This window comes from Xenopus laevis, chromosome 5L (assembly GCF_017654675.1).
Source record: "Xenopus laevis strain J_2021 chromosome 5L, Xenopus_laevis_v10.1, whole genome shotgun sequence".
Lineage (NCBI taxonomy): Eukaryota > Metazoa > Chordata > Amphibia > Anura > Pipidae > Xenopus > Xenopus laevis.
This window is the reverse complement of record NC_054379.1, coordinates 122,435,257-122,456,042: the sequence shown is the minus strand read 5'-3', so window position 1 is coordinate 122,456,042 and position 20,786 is coordinate 122,435,257. Positions and strand designations below refer to the sequence as shown.

Sequence of the window (20,786 nt, the reverse complement as noted above, 5' to 3'; positions counted from 1 at the left end):
GCTGAGAGGTGAAGAGGAACTTGATTATTTCAGAAATGGGTCAGAATTTCTAATTGAATATATTTAGAAATTATTTTAGCATGGTGACACATATTTTAAATTTTCATTGTAGCGATATTTCCCCTTTATGTTAATGTCAACCTTGGTAGATTCTCTGCCAGACAAGACACCTAAAACTTCCCTTTTCACTGTTTTAAAAAAAAAACACTTCACTGTGCTTCTTTTTTTTTCTTTATTTTTTTTTTTTTTTTATATATATATATATATATATATATATATATATATATATATATATATATATATATATATATATATATATATATATAACAAGCATCCACCTTGTGTGCACTGTGAAAGCCAGATAACTGTCGCTACATTTACAGGTTTATTCGTTGGCTGCTCTTTTTAAGAGAGAGCTGCATTTATGGCATTACCCGATGTTTGAGTATATGAATTTTAAAAGTTATGAAACCTATTTGCTCATTCCATGGTGTTTGCGTTTCATTTAACAGCTAAATAGAGTTAAGATGGTAGAAAAAGAAAAGGATGCATTAGAAGGAGAGAAAAATAAAGCAATAGAATTCCTTACTGTAGAGAATGAAACGTTCAAGAAGAAAAATCAGCTGTGTCAGTACTACATGTAAGTACAAATGTATGTTCTGGTTTTGTGTTGTGTTTTGTAAAAGATAGATATGATTCAAAGTCTTGCCCTTTCTGTTATCAGACATGACCTGCAAAAACGATCACGTGATAAAGAAGCCCAAAAAGAGAAGATACAAGAAGATACAAAGGATATTAGTGAAAAAAGCAATACGCTTTTGGAAACCATGAAAGAAAAGAACAAGGCACTTAAAGATGTGGAGAAGTAATTTTCTAAAATCTTTCTTTCTAACATCATCTGTGCCAGAATTTTCCTGAAACACTATTTTAGAAACCATTTTAAATATTCACTAATAAATCTGAAACAGATTTTTTTTTGTTTTTCTTCAATAGCCTCTTTTGGGGTTATAGTATCTCAGTTTTAAGGTGTCACTATAAACTATAATTTTTTCTGCAGATACCAGAGTTTACCTGTGTTGTAATGGATTTATGGTAACTGCCTATCAAAATTTAGGGAGACTTTCCCTTCTTTGAAGATTGCCATTTGTGGCCCTGAATTGGTGATGTGTGGGTCAGGAAAAACTCAACCCGCGCCTGACTTCAATGGGGAACTATTGCAAAAATGAAAATTTAATATAAGCTTCATCATACTAAAATAAGAAACTTTCTTAATACAATCAATTAAAAATTCTGAATTGTTTCTGAAATAATCGCGTTTATATTCACTATCCCTCTCTCAGTATCTGTTTCTCTTCATTCTCTATTCTTGCAGCAGTTGCATGCTAGATATTGACTGTTGCATCCAATATCTCTTATGGGGGGCTCCCTTTCCTGGCAGATGAATTAAAGCTCACTCAAGTAACTGATTCCATTACAAACAAAATATAACAAAATGACTGACTTTTGCACAAGTCCTGCATGTAGAAAGACAGGATTTCTGGTGATTTTAATAGTGATCTCCTTAATTGATAATACATCTTCTAGGCAAAAGGAGCCTCCTATAAGATATTAGATCTAACTGTCAATCATTATCTGACACCCAACTCCTGCATGAAGACAGAATGAAGAGAAACACATGCTGAGAGAGGAATAGTGAAGATAAACTTATTTCAGAAACTGTACTGCATTTTTGATCGATTATATTTCTAAATTCTCTGATTTCAGTGTGCTGAAGCTTGTTAAATTTTAATTTTTGCGATCGTTTTCCCTTTAACTCACATCAAGCCTTACCTGCAAAATGTTGTCATCGTAGGACCCTGCTCTGTATGCTACTTCTGTGCGTGCCTCTAAGGGAGCATAAGAGTGTACTTCCCCAGTCTGACCTGCATCCAACCTTAACCTGATTGGTTGACCAAATTTCAACCTGAACCTGCCCAACTAGATATAAACCTGTGGGTTTCAGGTCAAACCCTGTATCATTTTCTTTTAAAGATGATCTGCACCTTGGCTGGGTGACTCACCGGTTTTCCTTTATTCGTTTTGCCAGCAATGCTTCTAAATGCATGTTCTAAATTTGGTCCTGTTCCCTGTGTATCCCTGCCATCATATTGCCATTCATGTGCAAATGTGTAGCAATATGGCAGTGAAGATCATTGGAGAACAGTTTTGAACATGTTAATAAGTACCATGTGCACATCAGCAAAGAGTCGAACCTTATCTCCAACAAAACTAGACTGGTCCACATAATTGGGACCTTTTTTCAATTTGGGCTATTACTCAAATGATGCTTGAACTAGATTTTTTTTTTTTTAATATGAGGTACTTTGTCTTCCCTGTCTAGGCAGCTTAATAAAATAACAAAGTTCATCGAAGAAAACAGAGAGAAATTTACTCAGTTGGATTTACAAGATGTCGATACCCGTGAAAAACTGAAACACTCAAAAAGCAAAGTTAAAAAACTACAAAAACAGCTTCAAAAAGACAAAGAAAAGGTATACACTTATTTTAACCATTTATTGTTTCTCTTTATTTATTGCTTTTCTTTTTTGAACATTTACCAATTTTGTGAATATTTTAACAGATTTAGAAAGAAATTTTTAAAAGAAGAATAAATCATTTCCCGTTGATTTTTTTTTAGGTTGATGAATTAAAGAATGTGCCTGCTAACAGCCAGAAAATTATTGCTGAAGAGACAAATAAGAAAGATCTGCTGGAAAAGCAGAAGGAGAAAGAGGAAGAGCAGCTTAAAAATGTTATGGATAGTCTGAAGAAGGAAACCCAAGGTTTACAAGAGGAAAAGGAGGTTTGTCATTTGTATTGTGTTTTTGTACAACATATTATCTCGCCATATAAGTTAGTCATAATTCTCTTACATACTAATGTGATTTGTAATGCACAGGTAAAAGAAAAAGAACTGATGGAGATTAGCAAAACTGTGAATGAGGCGCGTTCAAAAATGGATGTAGCTCAGTCAGAGCTGGATATATATTTGAGCCGCCATAATAGTGCATTGTCTCAACTTAATAAAGCAAAAGAGGCTTTAAACACAGCTTCAGCAACTCTAAAGGAAAGAAGAGCTGCCATAAAGGAGCTAGAGACCAAGTTACCCAAGGATGAAGGTGACCTTAAGAAAGTGAGTGCTAATTTCTCAAATTTCCCCCCCATCCTATTTAGCCGTTTGTGTGGAGGACCATAGATAGTTATTTGAGTAATGAAACGTGAATTACATAATTAGTCACCTCAATCATTCACTCCAAGCTACATTCGTTTTGTTTATCTTCATTTGGTGCTCTTAATTCCACTTTCCCCAAGCCTGACCCGGACCCACTAACCTGCCTTGGAAACGTTATGAATTTTCACCCTACCTGCTCTCCACAGTGTTCATCGCACCTGCCGGAAGTGACGTCACAAAAGCGTTTTTAACCATTAGGACACTTGGATTTTAAGATGTTTCCCCTGCCACCTGAGCCCCTCCCCCCCCCCCCCCCCCCACATTGCAGAGGATCGGGTACCTGCACGACAAATGAATAATCCCCTGAGTCACAATCATATTGCGGGTACCTGATCCGATGCAGGACTCTAGTACATGCATATTAATGCATCTCAACATGTTAGTGTTGTTGAAGCCTTAAACAAATTGTGACTTTAGAAGAACCACTGTATGCGTAAAACTGAACTTTTTTTTTTTTAATTACAGCGAGAAAAAGAGCTTGAAAGCCTAGTTTCTGAAGAAGGAAATATCAAGAATCAAGTTCGGGAGTTAAGGCAGAAAGTAGAAGAAGCAAGGAGTTCATTGTCTGCAAACCGTAGCAGAGGAAAAGTTCTTGATGCCTTGATTCAGCAGAAGAAATCTGGCAAAATACCTGGAATCTTTGGGAGACTGGTGAGTGTACATGTTCTGCTGAATAAGGGATGTTTATTAAAATATGCGAGTCTGCTGCATGAAAAAAATTATTCTTGGACTTGTTAGGTGGAAGTCACCTAGCAGTGACTTAAACAAAGAAAGGAGCAATGCAATTATTAACAGTACAGGAAAACAACATGCAATCACTAGAATGCAGTATGGGGCCAGGTACCCAGAGTGCAGTGTGGCTCCAATTGCCCTCAGATCTAATTGGAAATTTGCTCTTCCTCTCTGATAGTCTGAAAAAAAAGATGTAATTTGGTTTCAGCTGGAGGTGTGTTAAACAGCTATAATGGAGAACACAAGTATAACATTACTATTTAATAAGAGTAATAAATATGGGTCTGTAAAAGAACCAGACTTTAAACTGCTTACCAAAATCAGAAAATAATAAAAAGCCCATATATTTTTCATTCCTTTACATTTGACACAAAAAATTGCAAATTACTGTATAGAACCCATTAATAAACCTAGTTCCCAAGCTCAGTAAAGTCTTCGCACCTTGTCTGTTTTGCCTAAAGTAACTGCACCACACATCATCAATGGAACTGAAGCTCCCTCCCATGGATAAAGAAGAAAAACAGCTATTGACTAAAAAGCACCTCCTTGTATTAGAAGTAGAACTAAAGCTAATCATAATTACAGGTATGAGATCCGTTATCTGGAAACCCTTTACCCAGAAAGTTCAGAACTATGGAAAGGCTGTCTCCATTATAATCAAATAATCTAAATCTTTAAAAAGTATTTCCTTTTTCTCTGTTCTAATAAAACAGTACCATGTACTTGGTCCCCACTAAGCTATAATTAATCCTTATTGGAGGCAAACACAGCCTATCGAGGTTAATTAATGTTTTCATGAATTTCTAGTTGGCTTAAGGTATGAAGAGTCAAATTATCCAGAAAACCCCAGGTCCCGACACTCAAGGAGCCAGTGGCTTAACTAGATCCACAAAATAAAGTTTTCAAGGAACGATCCAGACTGCAGGATTAACTGCTCAATTAGGTGTTTATTGTTCAACAATAAACACCTAATTGAGCAGTTAATCCTGCAGTCTGGATCGTTCCTTGAAAACTTTATTTTGTGGATTGATACGTTCGCACGCACGGCGGAGGTGCATCACAAGGTTTCGATCGGAAGTTTTGCTTGCATTTGTTTGAGGTAACTAGCAACAGTGATTTATTGGCTTAACTAGATGTTATTGGGCCCCACAGTAAATAAATTTTAGCCCCCCCCCCCCAAATATGCAGAGGTTGCCCTGTTTTTATCAATAAATATTAAAATGGCTCAAGGGTGGTGAGGATGGTACACACAGGTAGATGAGGGCAGGCAGTACAGCTAGGGACAGGGAAACTTCTCAGGACCTGGTCCCCCTTCAGCAGTCTGATGTGTGAACAATGTGGGCACTTATAGTCTGGGACTGAGGTGTGAACAGTGGCAGGCTTTAGGGGCCGTGGACTGCCAGTTGGACAGCACTGTCTTATCTGAAAGCAGTTCCTTTTTGAAGTTCTGGTTCTGAAAGCACAGTACAGTACAAGTATGGAACCCGTTATCCAGAATGCTCTGGACCTAGAGTTTTCCAGATAACGGATTTTCAGTTAAAAAAGATCTGTATTTGTCGCAATAAACAATGTAGCATAGTAAAACTGAAAGCATTTGTTTTACTTCTGAGCTAATTTGGTTCTTTAAAGGGATTGTTCACCTTTGAGTTAACTTAATATCATGTAGTGCATGATATTCCGATACCATTTGCTATTTGTTTTCATTTGTAGTTTTCAGTTATTTAGCTTTTTATTCAGCAGCTCTCCAGTTTTTAGCAATGTGGTTGTTATGATCCAAATTACTCTAGCAACCATGCATTGATTTGATTAAGAGACTGGAATATGGAGAGGCCTGAATAGAAAGATGAGCAATAAAAAGTAGCAAAAACAATTACATTTGTAGCCTTGCAGAGTATTTTGTTTTTTGTCTGAGGTCAGTGACCCCCATTTGAAAGTTGGAAAGCGTCGGAAGAAGAAGACCAATAATTAAACTATAAAAATAAATAATTAGTTTGGGAGACCGATTTGGGACATCCAATAACTCCGCAAGAGTGGAATTTAATCTGGAACACCGTCTCTAAAATCTCTCCTAATACTGCTATAAAAGAGTCGGTTTATAAGGTGATGATGCGTTGGTATATTACCCCAGCTAGAAAGCATAAATATGATCATACTACCTCTAATTCCTGTTTTCTGGGATGCAATGAGATTGGGGATTATAAACACATTTGGTTGACATGTCCCATAGCAGCTATGTATTGGAAAGATATTTTTCAAACAATTGGCACTGTATTTAATAAACCTGTTACTCCTGAAGCCACTATAGCGCTTCTAGCTCGGCCAACCAAAGAACTTACAAAAACTCAGAACACTTTAATGGGGCAAATTTTAGCGGTGGCAAGATCAACTTAGAAAAGCATTGGCTCCAAAAGACTATAGATGCTCAAGGTATAGCAGAAAGAATTAACCAGACACATAATTTGTTGTATTTAAAGGAAAACTATACCCCCCAAACAAAGTAGGTCTCTATAAAAAGATATTGCATAAAACAGCTCATATGTAAATAAACCATTTACACATTTGTCTTTTGCTTCCACACTTCTTCCTGTTACAGTTAGGGGCCGATTCACTAAGGGTCGAATTTCGAAGTTAAAAATACTTCGAAATTCGACCCTCGGATTGAAATCCTTCGACTTCGAATATCGAAGTCGAAGGATTTAGCGCTAATCCTGCGATCGATCGATCGAAGGATTTTCCGTTCGATCGAACGATTAAATCCTTCGAATCGAACGATTCGAAGGATTTTAATCCAACGATCGAAGGAAAATCCTTCGATCAAAAAATCACAGGCAAGCCTATGGGGACCTTCCCCATAGGCTAACATTGACTTCGGTAGCTTTTAGCTGCCGAAGTAGGGGGTCGAAGTTTTTTTTAAAGGGGAAGTACTACGACTATCGAATGGTCGAATAGTCGAACGATTTTTCGTTCGATTTCGTTCGAATTCGAACGAATTTAACCAATTCGATGGTCGAAGTACCCAAAAAATACTTCGAAATTCGAAGTATTTTTCATTCGAATCCTTCACTCGAGCTTAGTGAATCAGCCCCTTAGAGTTGTAGTATTTCTGGTCAGGTGATCTCTGAGGCAGCACAGAGACCATCACAAAATGGTGGCTCAAGGCAAGAGATGTAAAAGGGCAATATTTACTTAAATCAGGGGTGTCCAAACTTTTTACAAAGAGGGCCAGATTTGGTGAGGTAAAAATGTGTGGGGGCCGACCATTCAGCCTGACATGCTGGATCCCAGGCAATATGAAATGGGAAGCCACTATAGACACTGGGACTGAACCAGCAGCAGCTGTAACACAACGACAAGTACCAGTCTAAAGCAGTGCAACCACAATTCCCAGCATTCCCAATTGGCCAGACACGCAGCAGCTGGGACAGCATACTGATATATGCTGCCATAGTTTTATGCCCGGGCATAGGATTGAAGCCGGGATGCCCAACCTGCGAGCCTGACAGCTGTTAAAACCCGGTGGGCCCCGGCATTGGTGGGCCCTAGGCCCTCTAGTTGCATAATTGCATTATGTTCAGAGGAACCAGCTGCTCTGTACCAATGGGCCGCTTGCCCAGCCCTTCTGCCGCATCGCTCTACACTCACGAAATGCGATGCTTGAAGGAGTACTGTGGCAGCCCAGCCAGACTGTATTTAGAGCAGCGTGGACCAGGAAGTGGATGCTGACGGCTGGCTCTGACATGCACGTAACCTCGCTCTCATCCTGGAGTGATGCGATATCCCAATAGCCAACAAGCATGCGCAGCAGTAGAGGTGCGGTTGAGCTGTTCTGCAGCGTGCACGCCGAGCGCTCCTAGAAGTGTGTGTGCAGAGCGGCGCGCCACGGTAGGGGGCGGATGGGGAGGCCCTGTCTAGGGTGCCTTGTGGGTAATCCGGCCCTGGCTGCGGGCCGATTAAAACTGGATCGCTGGCCGCAGTTGGCCCGTGGGCTGTAGTTTGGACACCCCTGACTTAAATATATATTCCAGTTTGGTAAGATTCTTTAATATGCCACTTAATATGATATGAACTGTTGCTTAAGTGTTCATTTTGGGGGTATAGTTTTCCTTTAACAGCTTTATTGGCAGACACAGTAGAGAAACATATGCAAATCTGGGCTCCATGGAATATGTTTATGCAATCGTGAGAAATCAACAATAGAAAGAAATATAATGGCAAATGTAGGTTAAATAGATTAGTACTGGAAAGAACAATTCAATGTCGTTAATATCCTATACTAACATTCCCTCTCCCATGACAATGCCTATATTGAAAATAATGAATGCTTTATTATTTGTTATTACATGTTATTGGATAAATAAGAGATCACAAAAAAATAATAATAATTAGTGAACCCCCCCTTTAAAGCAATTGCGGAAAGAGGATATGGTATTTAATTACCTCTTACTAAGATAAAGCTCCTATAATGGACACTTCCTTGTCTGTAATGAAACACAGGGGAGGCGGGACTAAGGGAAGTCGGGGGAGTCATTTATGAACATAGGATCTAAATTTCATGAGTGCAATAGCAGCAACCAATCGGAACTTTGCTTTTACTTTTCGAATTATAGCCAACTGCACTGGCACAATGCAGCACCTACTTAGGGATGAGGCTTCTCTTTAAACTAATTCCAGTGATTGCATGGTGTAGAAGAGAAAAGCTGTGATTCATTGCATATACAACATCTATATGTAACACGTAAATGGTGCTTAGTGATGTTGCATAACTCACTGAGCTTGTCTGTGATTTGTCCTGTTTAACAATAAGGGGAGACATCATTTGCAGTAATTTTTTTTTTTTTTTTTTTTTTTTGAATTTTATAATCTATTAATAGAATACACAAAACACATTTTAATAGCCATTTATCTGACTGTTGCTAATTGTGTTTTTTTTTTTTTTAATGGGGAACTCCTATTGTTAGAAACATACAAACAAACTAATGGCTGCTTTATTCTTTTTTTATTTATTCTTTTACAAACAGTGTAAATAATTACATCTAAAAACTGAAGGACAGAAAGACAGACCAGAACATGTGAAATAAATTAAATACTGGATTTTAATTTTATAACTGCTCCCCCTTTTTTTTAAATTAAAATGAATTTTAAATGGAATGTTGTCTGTTTTACTGCTATTTTGATAAATAGCTGCTCCAGTACAATTGTCGCTTAAAGGAGAACAATGAAAGGTGAACTAAAAGTATTGCTGAATAGAAAGGCATCCTTGTATTTCTTCATTATTTGTGTGTTATTGCTTGCACTCTGTAGCGCGCTGATTCAGGATAGGGTGTCTCTCAGTCAGATGACGCAGCCAAAAATAAGTCTCCTTTTCCTCCACACTGCCTCGGGCAGCCTTGAGTCTAAGTGCACATGCGTAAATAACGAATTAATCCTCCTTGCTACAATGGCGCGCTTCTAGTTACCCCAGGGCAAGGGGAGGTATCATTCACGCATGCCCACAAGTAAAATGTAGGTATGGGAAGTAGCGTTTACCTAACAAAGATGGCGGTGGCATTACGAGACAAAGGTTGTAATTTTGATCAAGCAAAACAAATTATTTACTTAGATCGTGGTCTTAAAACTTAGCGATCAGCTAGAACAGTGTATGAACTGTTACAGTGCTAAGTGGTTAGTTGTTACCTTTCGTTCTTCTTTAAATGAAAACAAAATTTTTTTCAAACCCTAGGGTGATCTTGGTGCTATTGATGAGAAGTACGACGTTGCCATTTCATCATCATGTGGTGCGCTGGATCATATTGTTGTTGACACCATTGATACAGCCCAAGAATGTGTAAATTTCCTGAAGAAACAAAATGTTGGAGTGGCTACTTTCATTGGCTTAGACAAGGTAAGTACATGTGTTTTTTTTTTTATATATATACACACACACACACACACACACACACACACACACACACACACACACACACACACACGCCAAATAAACCTTTCTAATTTTGTTTAATTTTGCTGCAGATGAAAGTGTGGGAAAAAGGCCTCAATAAAATTCAGACACCTGAGAATATTCCCCGTTTATTCGATATGGTGAAAGTGAAAGATGAACAGATAAAGCCAGCATTTTATTTTGCCTTGCGCGATACCATAGTTGCAAATAATTTGGATCAAGCAACCAGAGTGGCTTTTCAGAAGGATAAACGCTGGAGAGTTGTGACCCTGCAAGGACAGATTATAGAGCAATCAGGTAATCTAAAGAAGAAAAAAAAGTCAGGGCTTAGATCAGTGATCCCCCAACCAGTAGCTCGTGAGCAAAATGTTGGCTCTCCAACCCCTTGGATGTTGCTCCCAGTGGCCTCCATGCAGGTGTTTGTTTTAGAATTCCTGACTTGAAAGCAAGTTTTGGTTGTGTAAAAACCAGGTGCACTGCCAAACAGAGCCTCAATCTAGGTTGATAATCCATATAGGGGCTACCAAATGGCCAATCACAGCACTTATTTGGCACCCCAAGAACATTTTTAATGCTAGTGTTGCTCCCCAACTCCTTCTACTTGTGAATGTTGCTCACTCGTTCAAAAGGTTGGGGGTACCTGGCTTAGATTAGTTTTGTTGAGTAACACAGGCCATCCTTCTCCAGACAGGTTTTGGTTTCATACATTTAACAGAAAATTGAATATGTGAAGTTAAAAGTCAAAGTATGCAGACAACTAAATTAGGCCCAACAAAAAAAATCAGTTAAAAGGGCGAGCACAAAAAATAGGCTAATGAGAGAAGGGAAAGGGTTTAAAGAAAGCAATGAGGAGGTAGTATGGGAGAGCAAAAAAATGGCTGCTAAAATGGGAGTGCAAAACCATCCCATGAATGAGAAAACCAACAGCAGAAGCAATAAAGATACTACAGAGGTGATGGAGGAAACTATAAACTGAAATACATAAAATAAGGTCATAGAAAATAAGGTAAAGAAAAAGAAACAAACTTAAGAAAACAAACTTAAAGGGGAACTGTTGCGAAAATGTAAAGTTTTATCATACTAAAATAAGAATCTTTCTAAATATCTATTAAACTTCATTACTTCAGTCACGTGTGATATTGTGTCGCTGTGCAACCTTTGTACTTTTCTGTTACTTGTCATTTGATGTACTGCCAACTGTTCTTCATAAATAAAAACTTTAAAAAAAAAAAAACTTCATTACTTCAGAATCTTTACCTTCACTATACTCTCTGCATCTGGCTCTCTTTATGTAGGAGCTGGGTCTCAGATTTTCATTGACCGTTACATCCATTATATCTTTTAGGGAGCTCCCTTCCTAGCAGATGTGTAAGAGCTCACTCAAATTGATTCCAGCACAAACAAAGAAACCGACTTTGGCACACATCCTGCATGTAGAGAAACAGGATTTTAAAAGGGTGAGCTCTAATACGTCTTCTAGGCAAAAGGAGCCTCCCCCCCCCCTAAAAGGCATTCAAAATCAGACTCCCAACTCCTGCATGAAGGGAGACAGATGCTGAGAGCAGGAAATGGAAGTGTAACTTGATTATTTCAGAAGTGGGTCAAAATTTAGTTGATTATATTTAGAAAATATTATTTTATAAATTTCACTGATGAAGCTTGTATTGAATTTTCATTTTCGCTATGTTTGCCCTTTAAAGTAACTGAAAATAAAAGAAAAGTCCGATCTTGCGAAATCCAAGATACTTTTTCTTTTGTCTTGATTCGTCTCACTTGTGAGTAATCAAGAAACTTGATCGCCTTTTTTTTCCCCAATATAATGTTAAAGGACAACGAAAGGTTAAAAAAAAAAAAAAAGCTCTTAGAAAGGCTGCCTTTTGTATGTACTTTAGTAAGATGGCAGTGGAATATCTACAGATGGGATACAAATTAGGAATGAGTAAAACTAATTGGATTTTATGAGCGAAAAATATAGCAATCTTCTAATACACTAGGAGCCAGTATTTTAGTCATTTCTTTTGTTCTCCTTTAATTTCTCTCTTCATCTCTGCAATTTTCTTGAGCTTGAATATGCCTGAGAATTTTCCTTCTGTGCAGTAACATTTCCATAGACTTCTGTTTAATGGATTTACTATCTCAGCTTAACCTGTCACGAGTAAGTTCGGTGATGGGAATTCTTAATAAAATAGAATTATACTCTTGTGTGCCCACTGATTAGAACATCACAGACCACCCCTATGTTTTAGGTAGAAAAAAGAGAAAATGGATAAATATCAGACAAATCTTGATCTGTCTGAAGTACATTTATAGTATGAGATTTCACTTCCTTTTTATCTCTGCTCTTAATAAATCACCATTTGGTGCTAAGATTTAACTGTGAGCTGCAATTTGTTTTTGTGCAAAAGTGTTGATATTTGTTTTAGATGTTGAATGATTTGTTAAAGGAATCAAATGCTTTTTTTTTTTTTTTCTAGGTACTATGACTGGTGGTGGTGGAAAAGTGATGAAAGGTAGAATGGGGTCGTCTGTTATGGTTGAAATTTCAGATGATCAGGTTAGTATTTAAGAAGCTGAGTACTCTTACATTGAAATAGTAGCATTTATAGATCATTTCCCATATCAATGTTATATATACATTCTCTAGTTACAAAAAATGGAAAACAAACTGAAGACTGACACTACCAGAGCTACAGAAATTCAGGATCGCAAAGCTCACCTGGAAGAGGAAGTAGCCAAACTCCGTCAGGCCACGAGGGAGATGAAAAATACTTTTGAGAAGTATACAGCCAGCCTCCAGGTACACAGGGAAAAAGAAATTGTTCATGCTGAATATCCAAATGTAGCTGCGCACTGTCATTACTGTATGTTTGTTTCTTAGAGCCTTTCTGAACAAGAGGTACATCTGAAAGCTCAGGTAAAGGAGCTGGAAGTTAATGTTGCTGCAGCTGCACCAGATAAGAACCAACAAAAACAGATGGAGAAAAACCTTGAAACTTTGAAAAAAGGTACTGCATTAGTGTTCTGCTTCTTCACACCATAGCCAAGAACAGAATATTTGCATAGCTACCTTGATGACAGAAGGACACACACTGCATACTGGCCTTATTCAAACTGATTGATGTGTTATGATTTTCAGAATATGAAAAAGTTGCAGAGAAAGCTGGGAAAGTGGAAGCTGAAGTGAAAAGGCTGCACAAGCTGATAGTCGATATTAATAATCACAAGCTGAAAGCTCAGCAAGACAAATTAGATAAAGTCACTAAAGAGATTGATGAATGTGCCTCTGCTATTACTAAAGCTCAAGTTTCAATCAAAACAGCAGACAGGTATGGTGGAAATCATGTTCATGTTTGCTCAAAATGTTACCAAAATTCTCTTCGCCACAATTACAAGTAATCTATTCTATGACCAGCAGTATCAAGTGGAGAAAATCCTACATGGGCCATGCCACTAGTGAAATACACACACACACACACACACACACACACACACCCCTCCAGTCCACAATGTTGGCATATAGTTAATATTCTTGGAATTGGGTGACTGAAATTCCCGTCAGGACTCCCACCCCTTGCTGTAGTACAAGCGTCTTAACTGGTGTGTGAGGCAGGATGGCACAATTCAAAAGTAAAATCAGATGTGGATAATGATACTGAAACTGTCCTCTCTAACTAGACGCTACCTTGAATTTATTTGCTGGCACTCATTCATTGTTCCGGTTTTATTGTACTTTTGACTAGAGAGAACTCCCCCCCTGTTATATTGTCCAGAATAAGGAGGCTTAAATATTACATGTCTCATTACTACTTATTAATAATGCAAAGACTAAACTTAAGATAAAACCAAGTTAAAGGTATTCTGTCATGATTTTTTTAATGATGTCATTTTTATTTCTAAATTAAATTGTATGCACTGCAAATAATTCACTCTGCAATATATAATTTCATTCCTGAACCAGCAAGTGTGTTTTTTTTTTTTTTTTTTTTTAAAAATGTATAATATTGATGTGTATTCAGCCATCTCGGGTCATTTTGCCTGGTCATGTGCTTTCAGAAAGAGCCAGCACTTTAGGATGGAATTGCTTTCAGGCAGGCTGTTGTTTCTCCTACTCAATGTAACTTAATGTGTCTTAGTGGGACCTGAATTTTACTATTGAGTGCTGTTCTTCGTTCTACCAGGTAGCTGTTATCTTGTGTTAGAGATCTGCTATCTGGTTACCTTCCCATTGTTCTGTTGTTAAACTGCTGGGGGTGGAGAAGGGAGGGGGTGATATCGCTCCATCTTGCAGTAAGGAGTGACTGAAGTTTATCAGAGCACAAGTCACATGACTGGGGGCAGCTGGGAAACTGACAATATGTCTAGCCCCATGTCTGATTAAATAAATAAAAAAATATAAAAGTGTTGTATTTAGTCTTGTGTGCTGGTATTTTTTCTTCTATTATATGAGCGTATGCTGTTCCCTCATACTATGCAACAGACTCTCTCTGCACCTGGATGTGCCACAGGCAGTGTTTGGCTATGGACTGGTAGAACTAATCAAGGTTAAAATGTTAAATATTTTATCTGTCATATATGTAATCGTGCAGGCTTTGTCCATCGCTCAGCGCTAAGTACAATCCCTTTCACCAGTCGATCAAAAGGCTGTGATTAAAATGCATCTTTGTACATTTGTCGTCCTCCTGTGTATTTAATGCAGTATGAAAGACCTGTATACAGTATGCTGCGTTTTTAATGATCCTGCTTATGTTCCTTTAGAAACCTGAAAAAGTCAGAGGAGGCTGTTGCACGCACTGAGAAGGAAATTGTAGAGAATGATAAATCTATAGAAGAACTCACTGAAGACTTGAAAAAATTGGAGGAGAAAGCGACGACAGTAATGAATGAGTGCAAAGAAGCTGAGGTACTACAAGTATAGATTGCCTTTGCTGTTAATAAGTGAAGTTCCTATAGGATTACCATGTTCTACTTGTGCTGATATGGATGTGCTGCTGTTGGGAACAGCAAAGTCTAGTTCTCTGTATTAGTGTTCAGTACAATAGGAAAAAGAAAGTTAAATCACTTCTATTGTATTTTCAGTGCTCCCTTCCAGAGGTTCAGGAGCAACATCGCAGCTTGCTTCAGGAAATCAAAGCCATTCAGGAGAAGGAGCATGCTCTTCAGAAGGAAGCACTGAACATCAGACTTAACATTGAGCAGATAGACAGTCACATAGCAGAGCATCAGTCAAAAATCAAATACTGGCAAAAAGAGGTAATGTTGCCCTTTTTTTTTTTTTTTTGTCTAACTAACAACAGGTCAGCTTTGTGTGCTATGTGTGTTGTGTTACATGATGCTTTCTCCTTATTTTTGCAGATAACGAAAATAAGTCTCCACAAGATTGAAGACATCCCAGAGGAAGTTCTTCCTGGTTTAGCACAAGAGGAATTGGAAGCAATCAAAGATCCTGATCAAATAATAAATCAGATTGCACTTTTGGAAGCAAAAAGTCATGAGATGAAGCCAAACCTTGGAGCTATAGCAGAGTATAAGAAGAAGGTAATGTTTCCTGACTGTGGTATTTTACTTTAACAGAGAACATCACTTCTAACATGCATTACATATAAGAGAAAAATGCTTTTTTTTGTGTACATTGTACTCTTTGTTGGCAGTGTGGAGCCTCACCTTCAAGCTGATGTCCCTATCTTTCTCCTAACACTTAAAAGGGAGCTATTGCAAAAATGGAAATTTAATATAAGCTTCATCATACTGAAATAAGAAAAGTTTTAAATACAATCAATCAAAAATTCGGTAGTGTTTCTGAAATTATCAAGTTTATGTACACTGTTCCTCTCTCAGCATCAATGTTCAGGAGTTGGGTGTCAGACGATAATTGACCGTTATATCCAATATATCTTATGGGGGGGGGGCTTCCTTTCCTAGCAGATGAATTAGAGCTCATTCAAATAACTGATTCCAGTACAAACAAAATATAACAAATTCAATTCCTTTTGCACAAATTCTGCATGTAGAGAGACATGATGTCTGGTAATTTTAATAGAGTGAGCTCTAATACATCTCCTAGGAAAAAGGAGCCCCCTATAAGATATATTGGATCATTCATCTGACACCCAACTCCTGCATGAAGAGAAAAAGATGCTGAGAGAGGAATAGTGAAGATAAACTTGATTCTTTCAGAAACCGTACAGAATTTTTAATTGATTGTATTTAGAAAGTTTCTTATTTCAGTATACTGAAGCTTATATTACATTTTCATTTTTGCAATAGTTCCCCATTAAGCCATTTTGTGCCACAAACCTGCATAGTACATGGAGACACAAGAAATTAGTTCTACAATTCACTGGTTTGTAAATGAAACACTGGAGTGCCCTTTTCTTCCATAGTAATATTAGTACTGCCTCTTTATTGTCACCCTCTTGTAGCCTGCACATTACTGGATTACTGTATTCCGTAACTTCCCCAATACTTGGCAGCAGAGTTTGCATTGTTTTGCTTGTTTCTACAAATGATCACATCTCTTGCTGGAGCTGTAAACGAGGCTGCAATCCACTAGCTGACTTTGTAAACAAGTACATCTGTACTACTGCCATACACCGGATAATATGCAGACCTCCTATGGTTTCTTTACAAATAGCTGCCAGCCTCTCGCTGGGGTGATACATTTCGGGCAAAGTTTTACATTTGATACCCTAAGGAGGATGGACTACTAAAGTCATAATACTTTATAGCTGAATGGGTGTAACTGAAAGCAACACTATGCACACAAGGCAAATAGATGGCTTGTTTTTTATATGCCCATAAGTATTGCTATAATAATTGACCTGAAATGATTGCCCTGGCTTCACTGCATGTGTAGGGTGATATGTTTCAAATATACATAGTAAGTTAGGTTAAAAAAAATACACAGGTTCAACCTTTTATATATATATATATATATATATATATATATATATATATATATATATATATATATATATATATATATACCAAGTATTGTACAAAAAACCGCACTCTCAGGTCTTCTCAAGGGTGTAAAAAAAGAAAATATTTATTTCGACGTTTCGGCTTCTATACTGAAGCCTTTCTCAAGTGGATATATATATATATATATATCTATATCTATATCTATATCTATATCTATATCTATATCTATATCTATATATATATATATATATATATATATATATTATATATATATACATACATACATACATACATACATACATACATACATACATACATACATACATACATACATACATACATACATACATACATACATACATACATACATACATACATACATACATACATACATACATACATACATACATACATACATACATACATACTAGTTAATCCAGAGAAAGGCAAAAAAAACCACATATGAAGCCTTTTCAATTTGCCTCAGAGGAGAAAAAATTCCTTCCTGACTCCAAAATCTGCCTAGTCCCTGGATCAACTTGTACTATGATCTATCTTCCATAACCCTGTATTCTCTCACTTGCTAAAAAGCCATCCAACCCCTTCTTAAAGCTATCTAATGTATCAGCCTGTACAACTAATTCAGGGAGAGAATTCCACATCTTCACAGCTCTCACTGTAAAAAAACTCCTGAATATTCTAATGGAAATGGGTGACCTTGTATCAGCTGGAAAGACCTACTGGTAAATAAAGCATTAGAGAGATTATTATATGATCCTCTTATATTTATACATAGTTATCATATCACCTCTTAAACGCCTCTTCTCCAGCATAAACATCCCCAACTTAAAATAGCTAGAAGTTTCCAAAGTTACAGGGCCATGTGCTCTTTAAACTGTATGTGAAATCTGCACTAATCTATAAGGTATAACCCAGATTCTTTATTTCAATCTTGTAAACAGGAGGAACTTTATCTCCAGCGAGTGGCTGAACTTGATGAAATCACCAATGAAAGGGACAGTTTTAGACGTGCGTATGAAGATCTTCGCAAACAAAGGCTGAATGAATTCATGGCAGGCTTTAATATCATCACAAATAAGTTGAAAGAAAACTACCAGATGCTGACACTGGGGGGAGACGCTGAGCTGGAATTAGTAGACAGTCTGGACCCATTTTCAGAAGGCATAATGTTTAGGTTGGTAATAAGTTAAGCATCTATGTATTCTTTGTGCTAATGAGTAAATGTTTTTATCCTCATTCTATCTTGTAGGATTTTCATGCTGAATAAAAATAGTAGGGAGGGGTCTTTTCTGAGACCATTTTCTAGACAAGTAGTTTGTGAGCAGTGAGTGCTCAGAACACAAGTCTGTGTAGCATTTCATCGGAGTACTTTAAGCCTTTTCTTGTGTTCCCCTCTAACCAGTGTGAGGCCCCCAAAGAAGAGCTGGAAGAAAATATTCAACCTGTCAGGTGGTGAGAAAACACTGAGTTCTTTGGCGTTGGTATTTGCTCTTCACCATTACAAACCAACACCACTTTACTTCATGGATGAAATCGACGCAGCTTTGGACTTCAAAAATGTATCCATTGTCGCATTCTATATATATGTAAGTATCTTGGCTCGCTCCAGCTCTCGGCTAGTGATTGGCCAAAAGTAGCCGTGTGTTGTATCTTCATTGAAGAATGTTGTGTATGGCAGTAAGCAACGGTTTGATTTGCATATGCTGTGACGAATGTCTGCATGCTAACACATTTGTCTTTCCATTCTAGGAACAAACCAAAAATGCCCAGTTCATAATTATATCTCTAAGAAACAACATGTTTGAGATTGCAGACAGACTCATTGGAATTTATAAGACGCACAATACTACAAAGAGTGTTGCCACAAATCCAAAGATAATTGCGGCAAAGGGACTCGCTGAGATGCAGTCGGTGGGATGTGCGTGAGCCTTTACTCAAAGGACTTGCCGTGTCTCATAATAGATGCCAGCAACCTGTCGCCCACCTCCATCATCAAAACATTCCAACTCATTGTGTTTGGAAATTCTATGCTGCTGCTGTTACTCTTTTTCTCTCCTTTCCATATTCCTCTTCCTTTTCTCTCCTTTCCATATTCCTTTTCCAACCTAATATTTTACAGTGTGTGTATATATTTCAGTTTGTAATTCCACCTTTCATCATATATGTATGTTCCATGTTTCCATGTTTCCATGTAAAGATGCTTTTATTATTTGAGAATTTGAATAAAAATGAGTGACTCTTTCAATACTGCACCTTCCTAGCTGTTGTATAAGCAATTTTGCTTTGCAAGCCCCCACAACCATAGGTTGGTTTTGTTTTTGGAAACACAAAATGTATTTTTCAGCAGGTGCATTTGCCTCATAAAATGACCTTATGTGCTCACAGTATAGAGGGAAAGGTTGTGCCTAAATCTAAAGCCAGCAATCACTTACAGCTGCTTGTTTTAGGTCCATGAACAAGAGGATCTTTGTCTAACTTGGCTTCCACCATGTTGGCCCAAATCAGGGTGATCAGATCAAACTGTGGGCCTATGGAGAGGAGACTAATCTATAGAACTTCCACAGAAACGCCTAATTATTACATGGATATTCTCTGTTTTTATAGGGAGTGGAGAAAAGACAAAGGTATTAAGCAGAAATGTCATTCAACATAAATTCAATGAAGAGAGCTTGTGCTGAACATTTTCTGAGTTTTATATTTAGGCTATAACGGGGAGATTTATGATAGAAGCATATAATTGATCAATTTACATTTCCTGCCCCCCCCCTTCATAGGTAATGTAACTATGACACTGCATGTATTTACAAAAAAAGGGGTTTTTAGTTACAATGTTATGATTGTAAACTTTGTAAGCCATCTACCACGTCAAGGTAAATCCCACATGGTGGTCCCCAATTATTTACCTCCAGTCATGGTATTGATATACTATATAGTAGCATTTCCCAGGAGAAGTGCCTCGTGACCTCAGGCTGAGGTCTTGTAAATAGTTGCATAGATACTAGATGACTGATGAATGTGCATTGATCAATGTCCCCTATTTTGTTGTTTGTAGCTAATTTTGCCAGATCAGTAGCACTTACACTTTATATATTTTTACTTAGCTTTGGAGTGATCCCACAACCCCCCTTTTTTTTCTTTTTTTTGCAAATGTATTGTACTCCATGGTCCTTGTAATGTTAATTAGATTTCCAGTGTCCAACCCACCTCCTCTCCTGCTTTGTGTTTTCTTAGCTGGACTCCATTATGCAGGAAGATTATCTGTGCACTGGAAATCAAATTCTCTTCATAGCAAGACATGGAGTAGCTTCAGTTCCCCTGTTAAGAAATAACTACTGTTGTTGGTTTTTCTTTTTATATTGATTAAACCAATAGGCCAAAAATGTGTTCAGCACAAGCCAAATTCATTGCACTCGTGTTGAAGGAGTGCTCAATATATATCTAATGCATATAGAGCACTCTCCGTCTCATCAGCACCAGCCCCATTAACTGACAATACAAGCTGTTTAAGGGCTGAACTCCACAAACAATTCTTGTCAGTTGGAGGCGCCGAATAAAATGGGAGTGATCAAAAAATCTCAGGTATAAACTCGGATATGAACGCCACACGCTGCAACTTCAGCCCCATTGTATTCGGCGTCTCTGACTTGTTGCCTGCATTTTGTTGCGGCGCAACGGATACAAGTTAAGCCCTAAGTCAAGTAAATGATAGGGGCAGGCACTGAAACTACCTGGCAAGCTAAGACAGGAGCCACAATTCCCCCCCAATGTGTTTATGAAGATGAAATATAAATCATGTGAGTAATGTAACCACAAACATGTACAACCACACTCCATGCTCAAGTGCTTCCTGCGCAAAGATTTAATGTTTAATACAATAGTAAACAATATATATATATATAAATG

At 37.6% G+C, this 20,786-nt stretch overlaps 1 protein-coding gene across 1 annotated transcript in view; it reads left to right on the top strand.

The window, feature by feature from the left end:
- smc4.L (structural maintenance of chromosomes 4 L homeolog) overlaps positions 1–19,126 on the top strand; it is a 32,204-nt gene extending 13,078 nt beyond the window's left edge. Inside the window, 18 exon segments of the mRNA NM_001087902.1 lie at positions 513–640; positions 725–865; positions 2,381–2,531; positions 2,678–2,842; positions 2,939–3,172; positions 3,737–3,922; positions 9,723–9,884; positions 10,013–10,238; positions 12,416–12,495; positions 12,586–12,738; positions 12,820–12,946; positions 13,078–13,267; positions 14,697–14,841; positions 15,018–15,191; positions 15,294–15,476; positions 17,825–18,057; positions 18,286–18,469; positions 18,633–19,126. Coding sequence (NP_001081371.1) covers positions 513–640; positions 725–865; positions 2,381–2,531; positions 2,678–2,842; positions 2,939–3,172; positions 3,737–3,922; positions 9,723–9,884; positions 10,013–10,238; positions 12,416–12,495; positions 12,586–12,738; positions 12,820–12,946; positions 13,078–13,267; positions 14,697–14,841; positions 15,018–15,191; positions 15,294–15,476; positions 17,825–18,057; positions 18,286–18,469; positions 18,633–18,809 — 3,039 coding nt within the window. The 3' untranslated portion in view covers positions 18,810–19,126.
- The last annotated feature ends 1,660 nt before the right edge of the window (positions 19,127–20,786 follow it).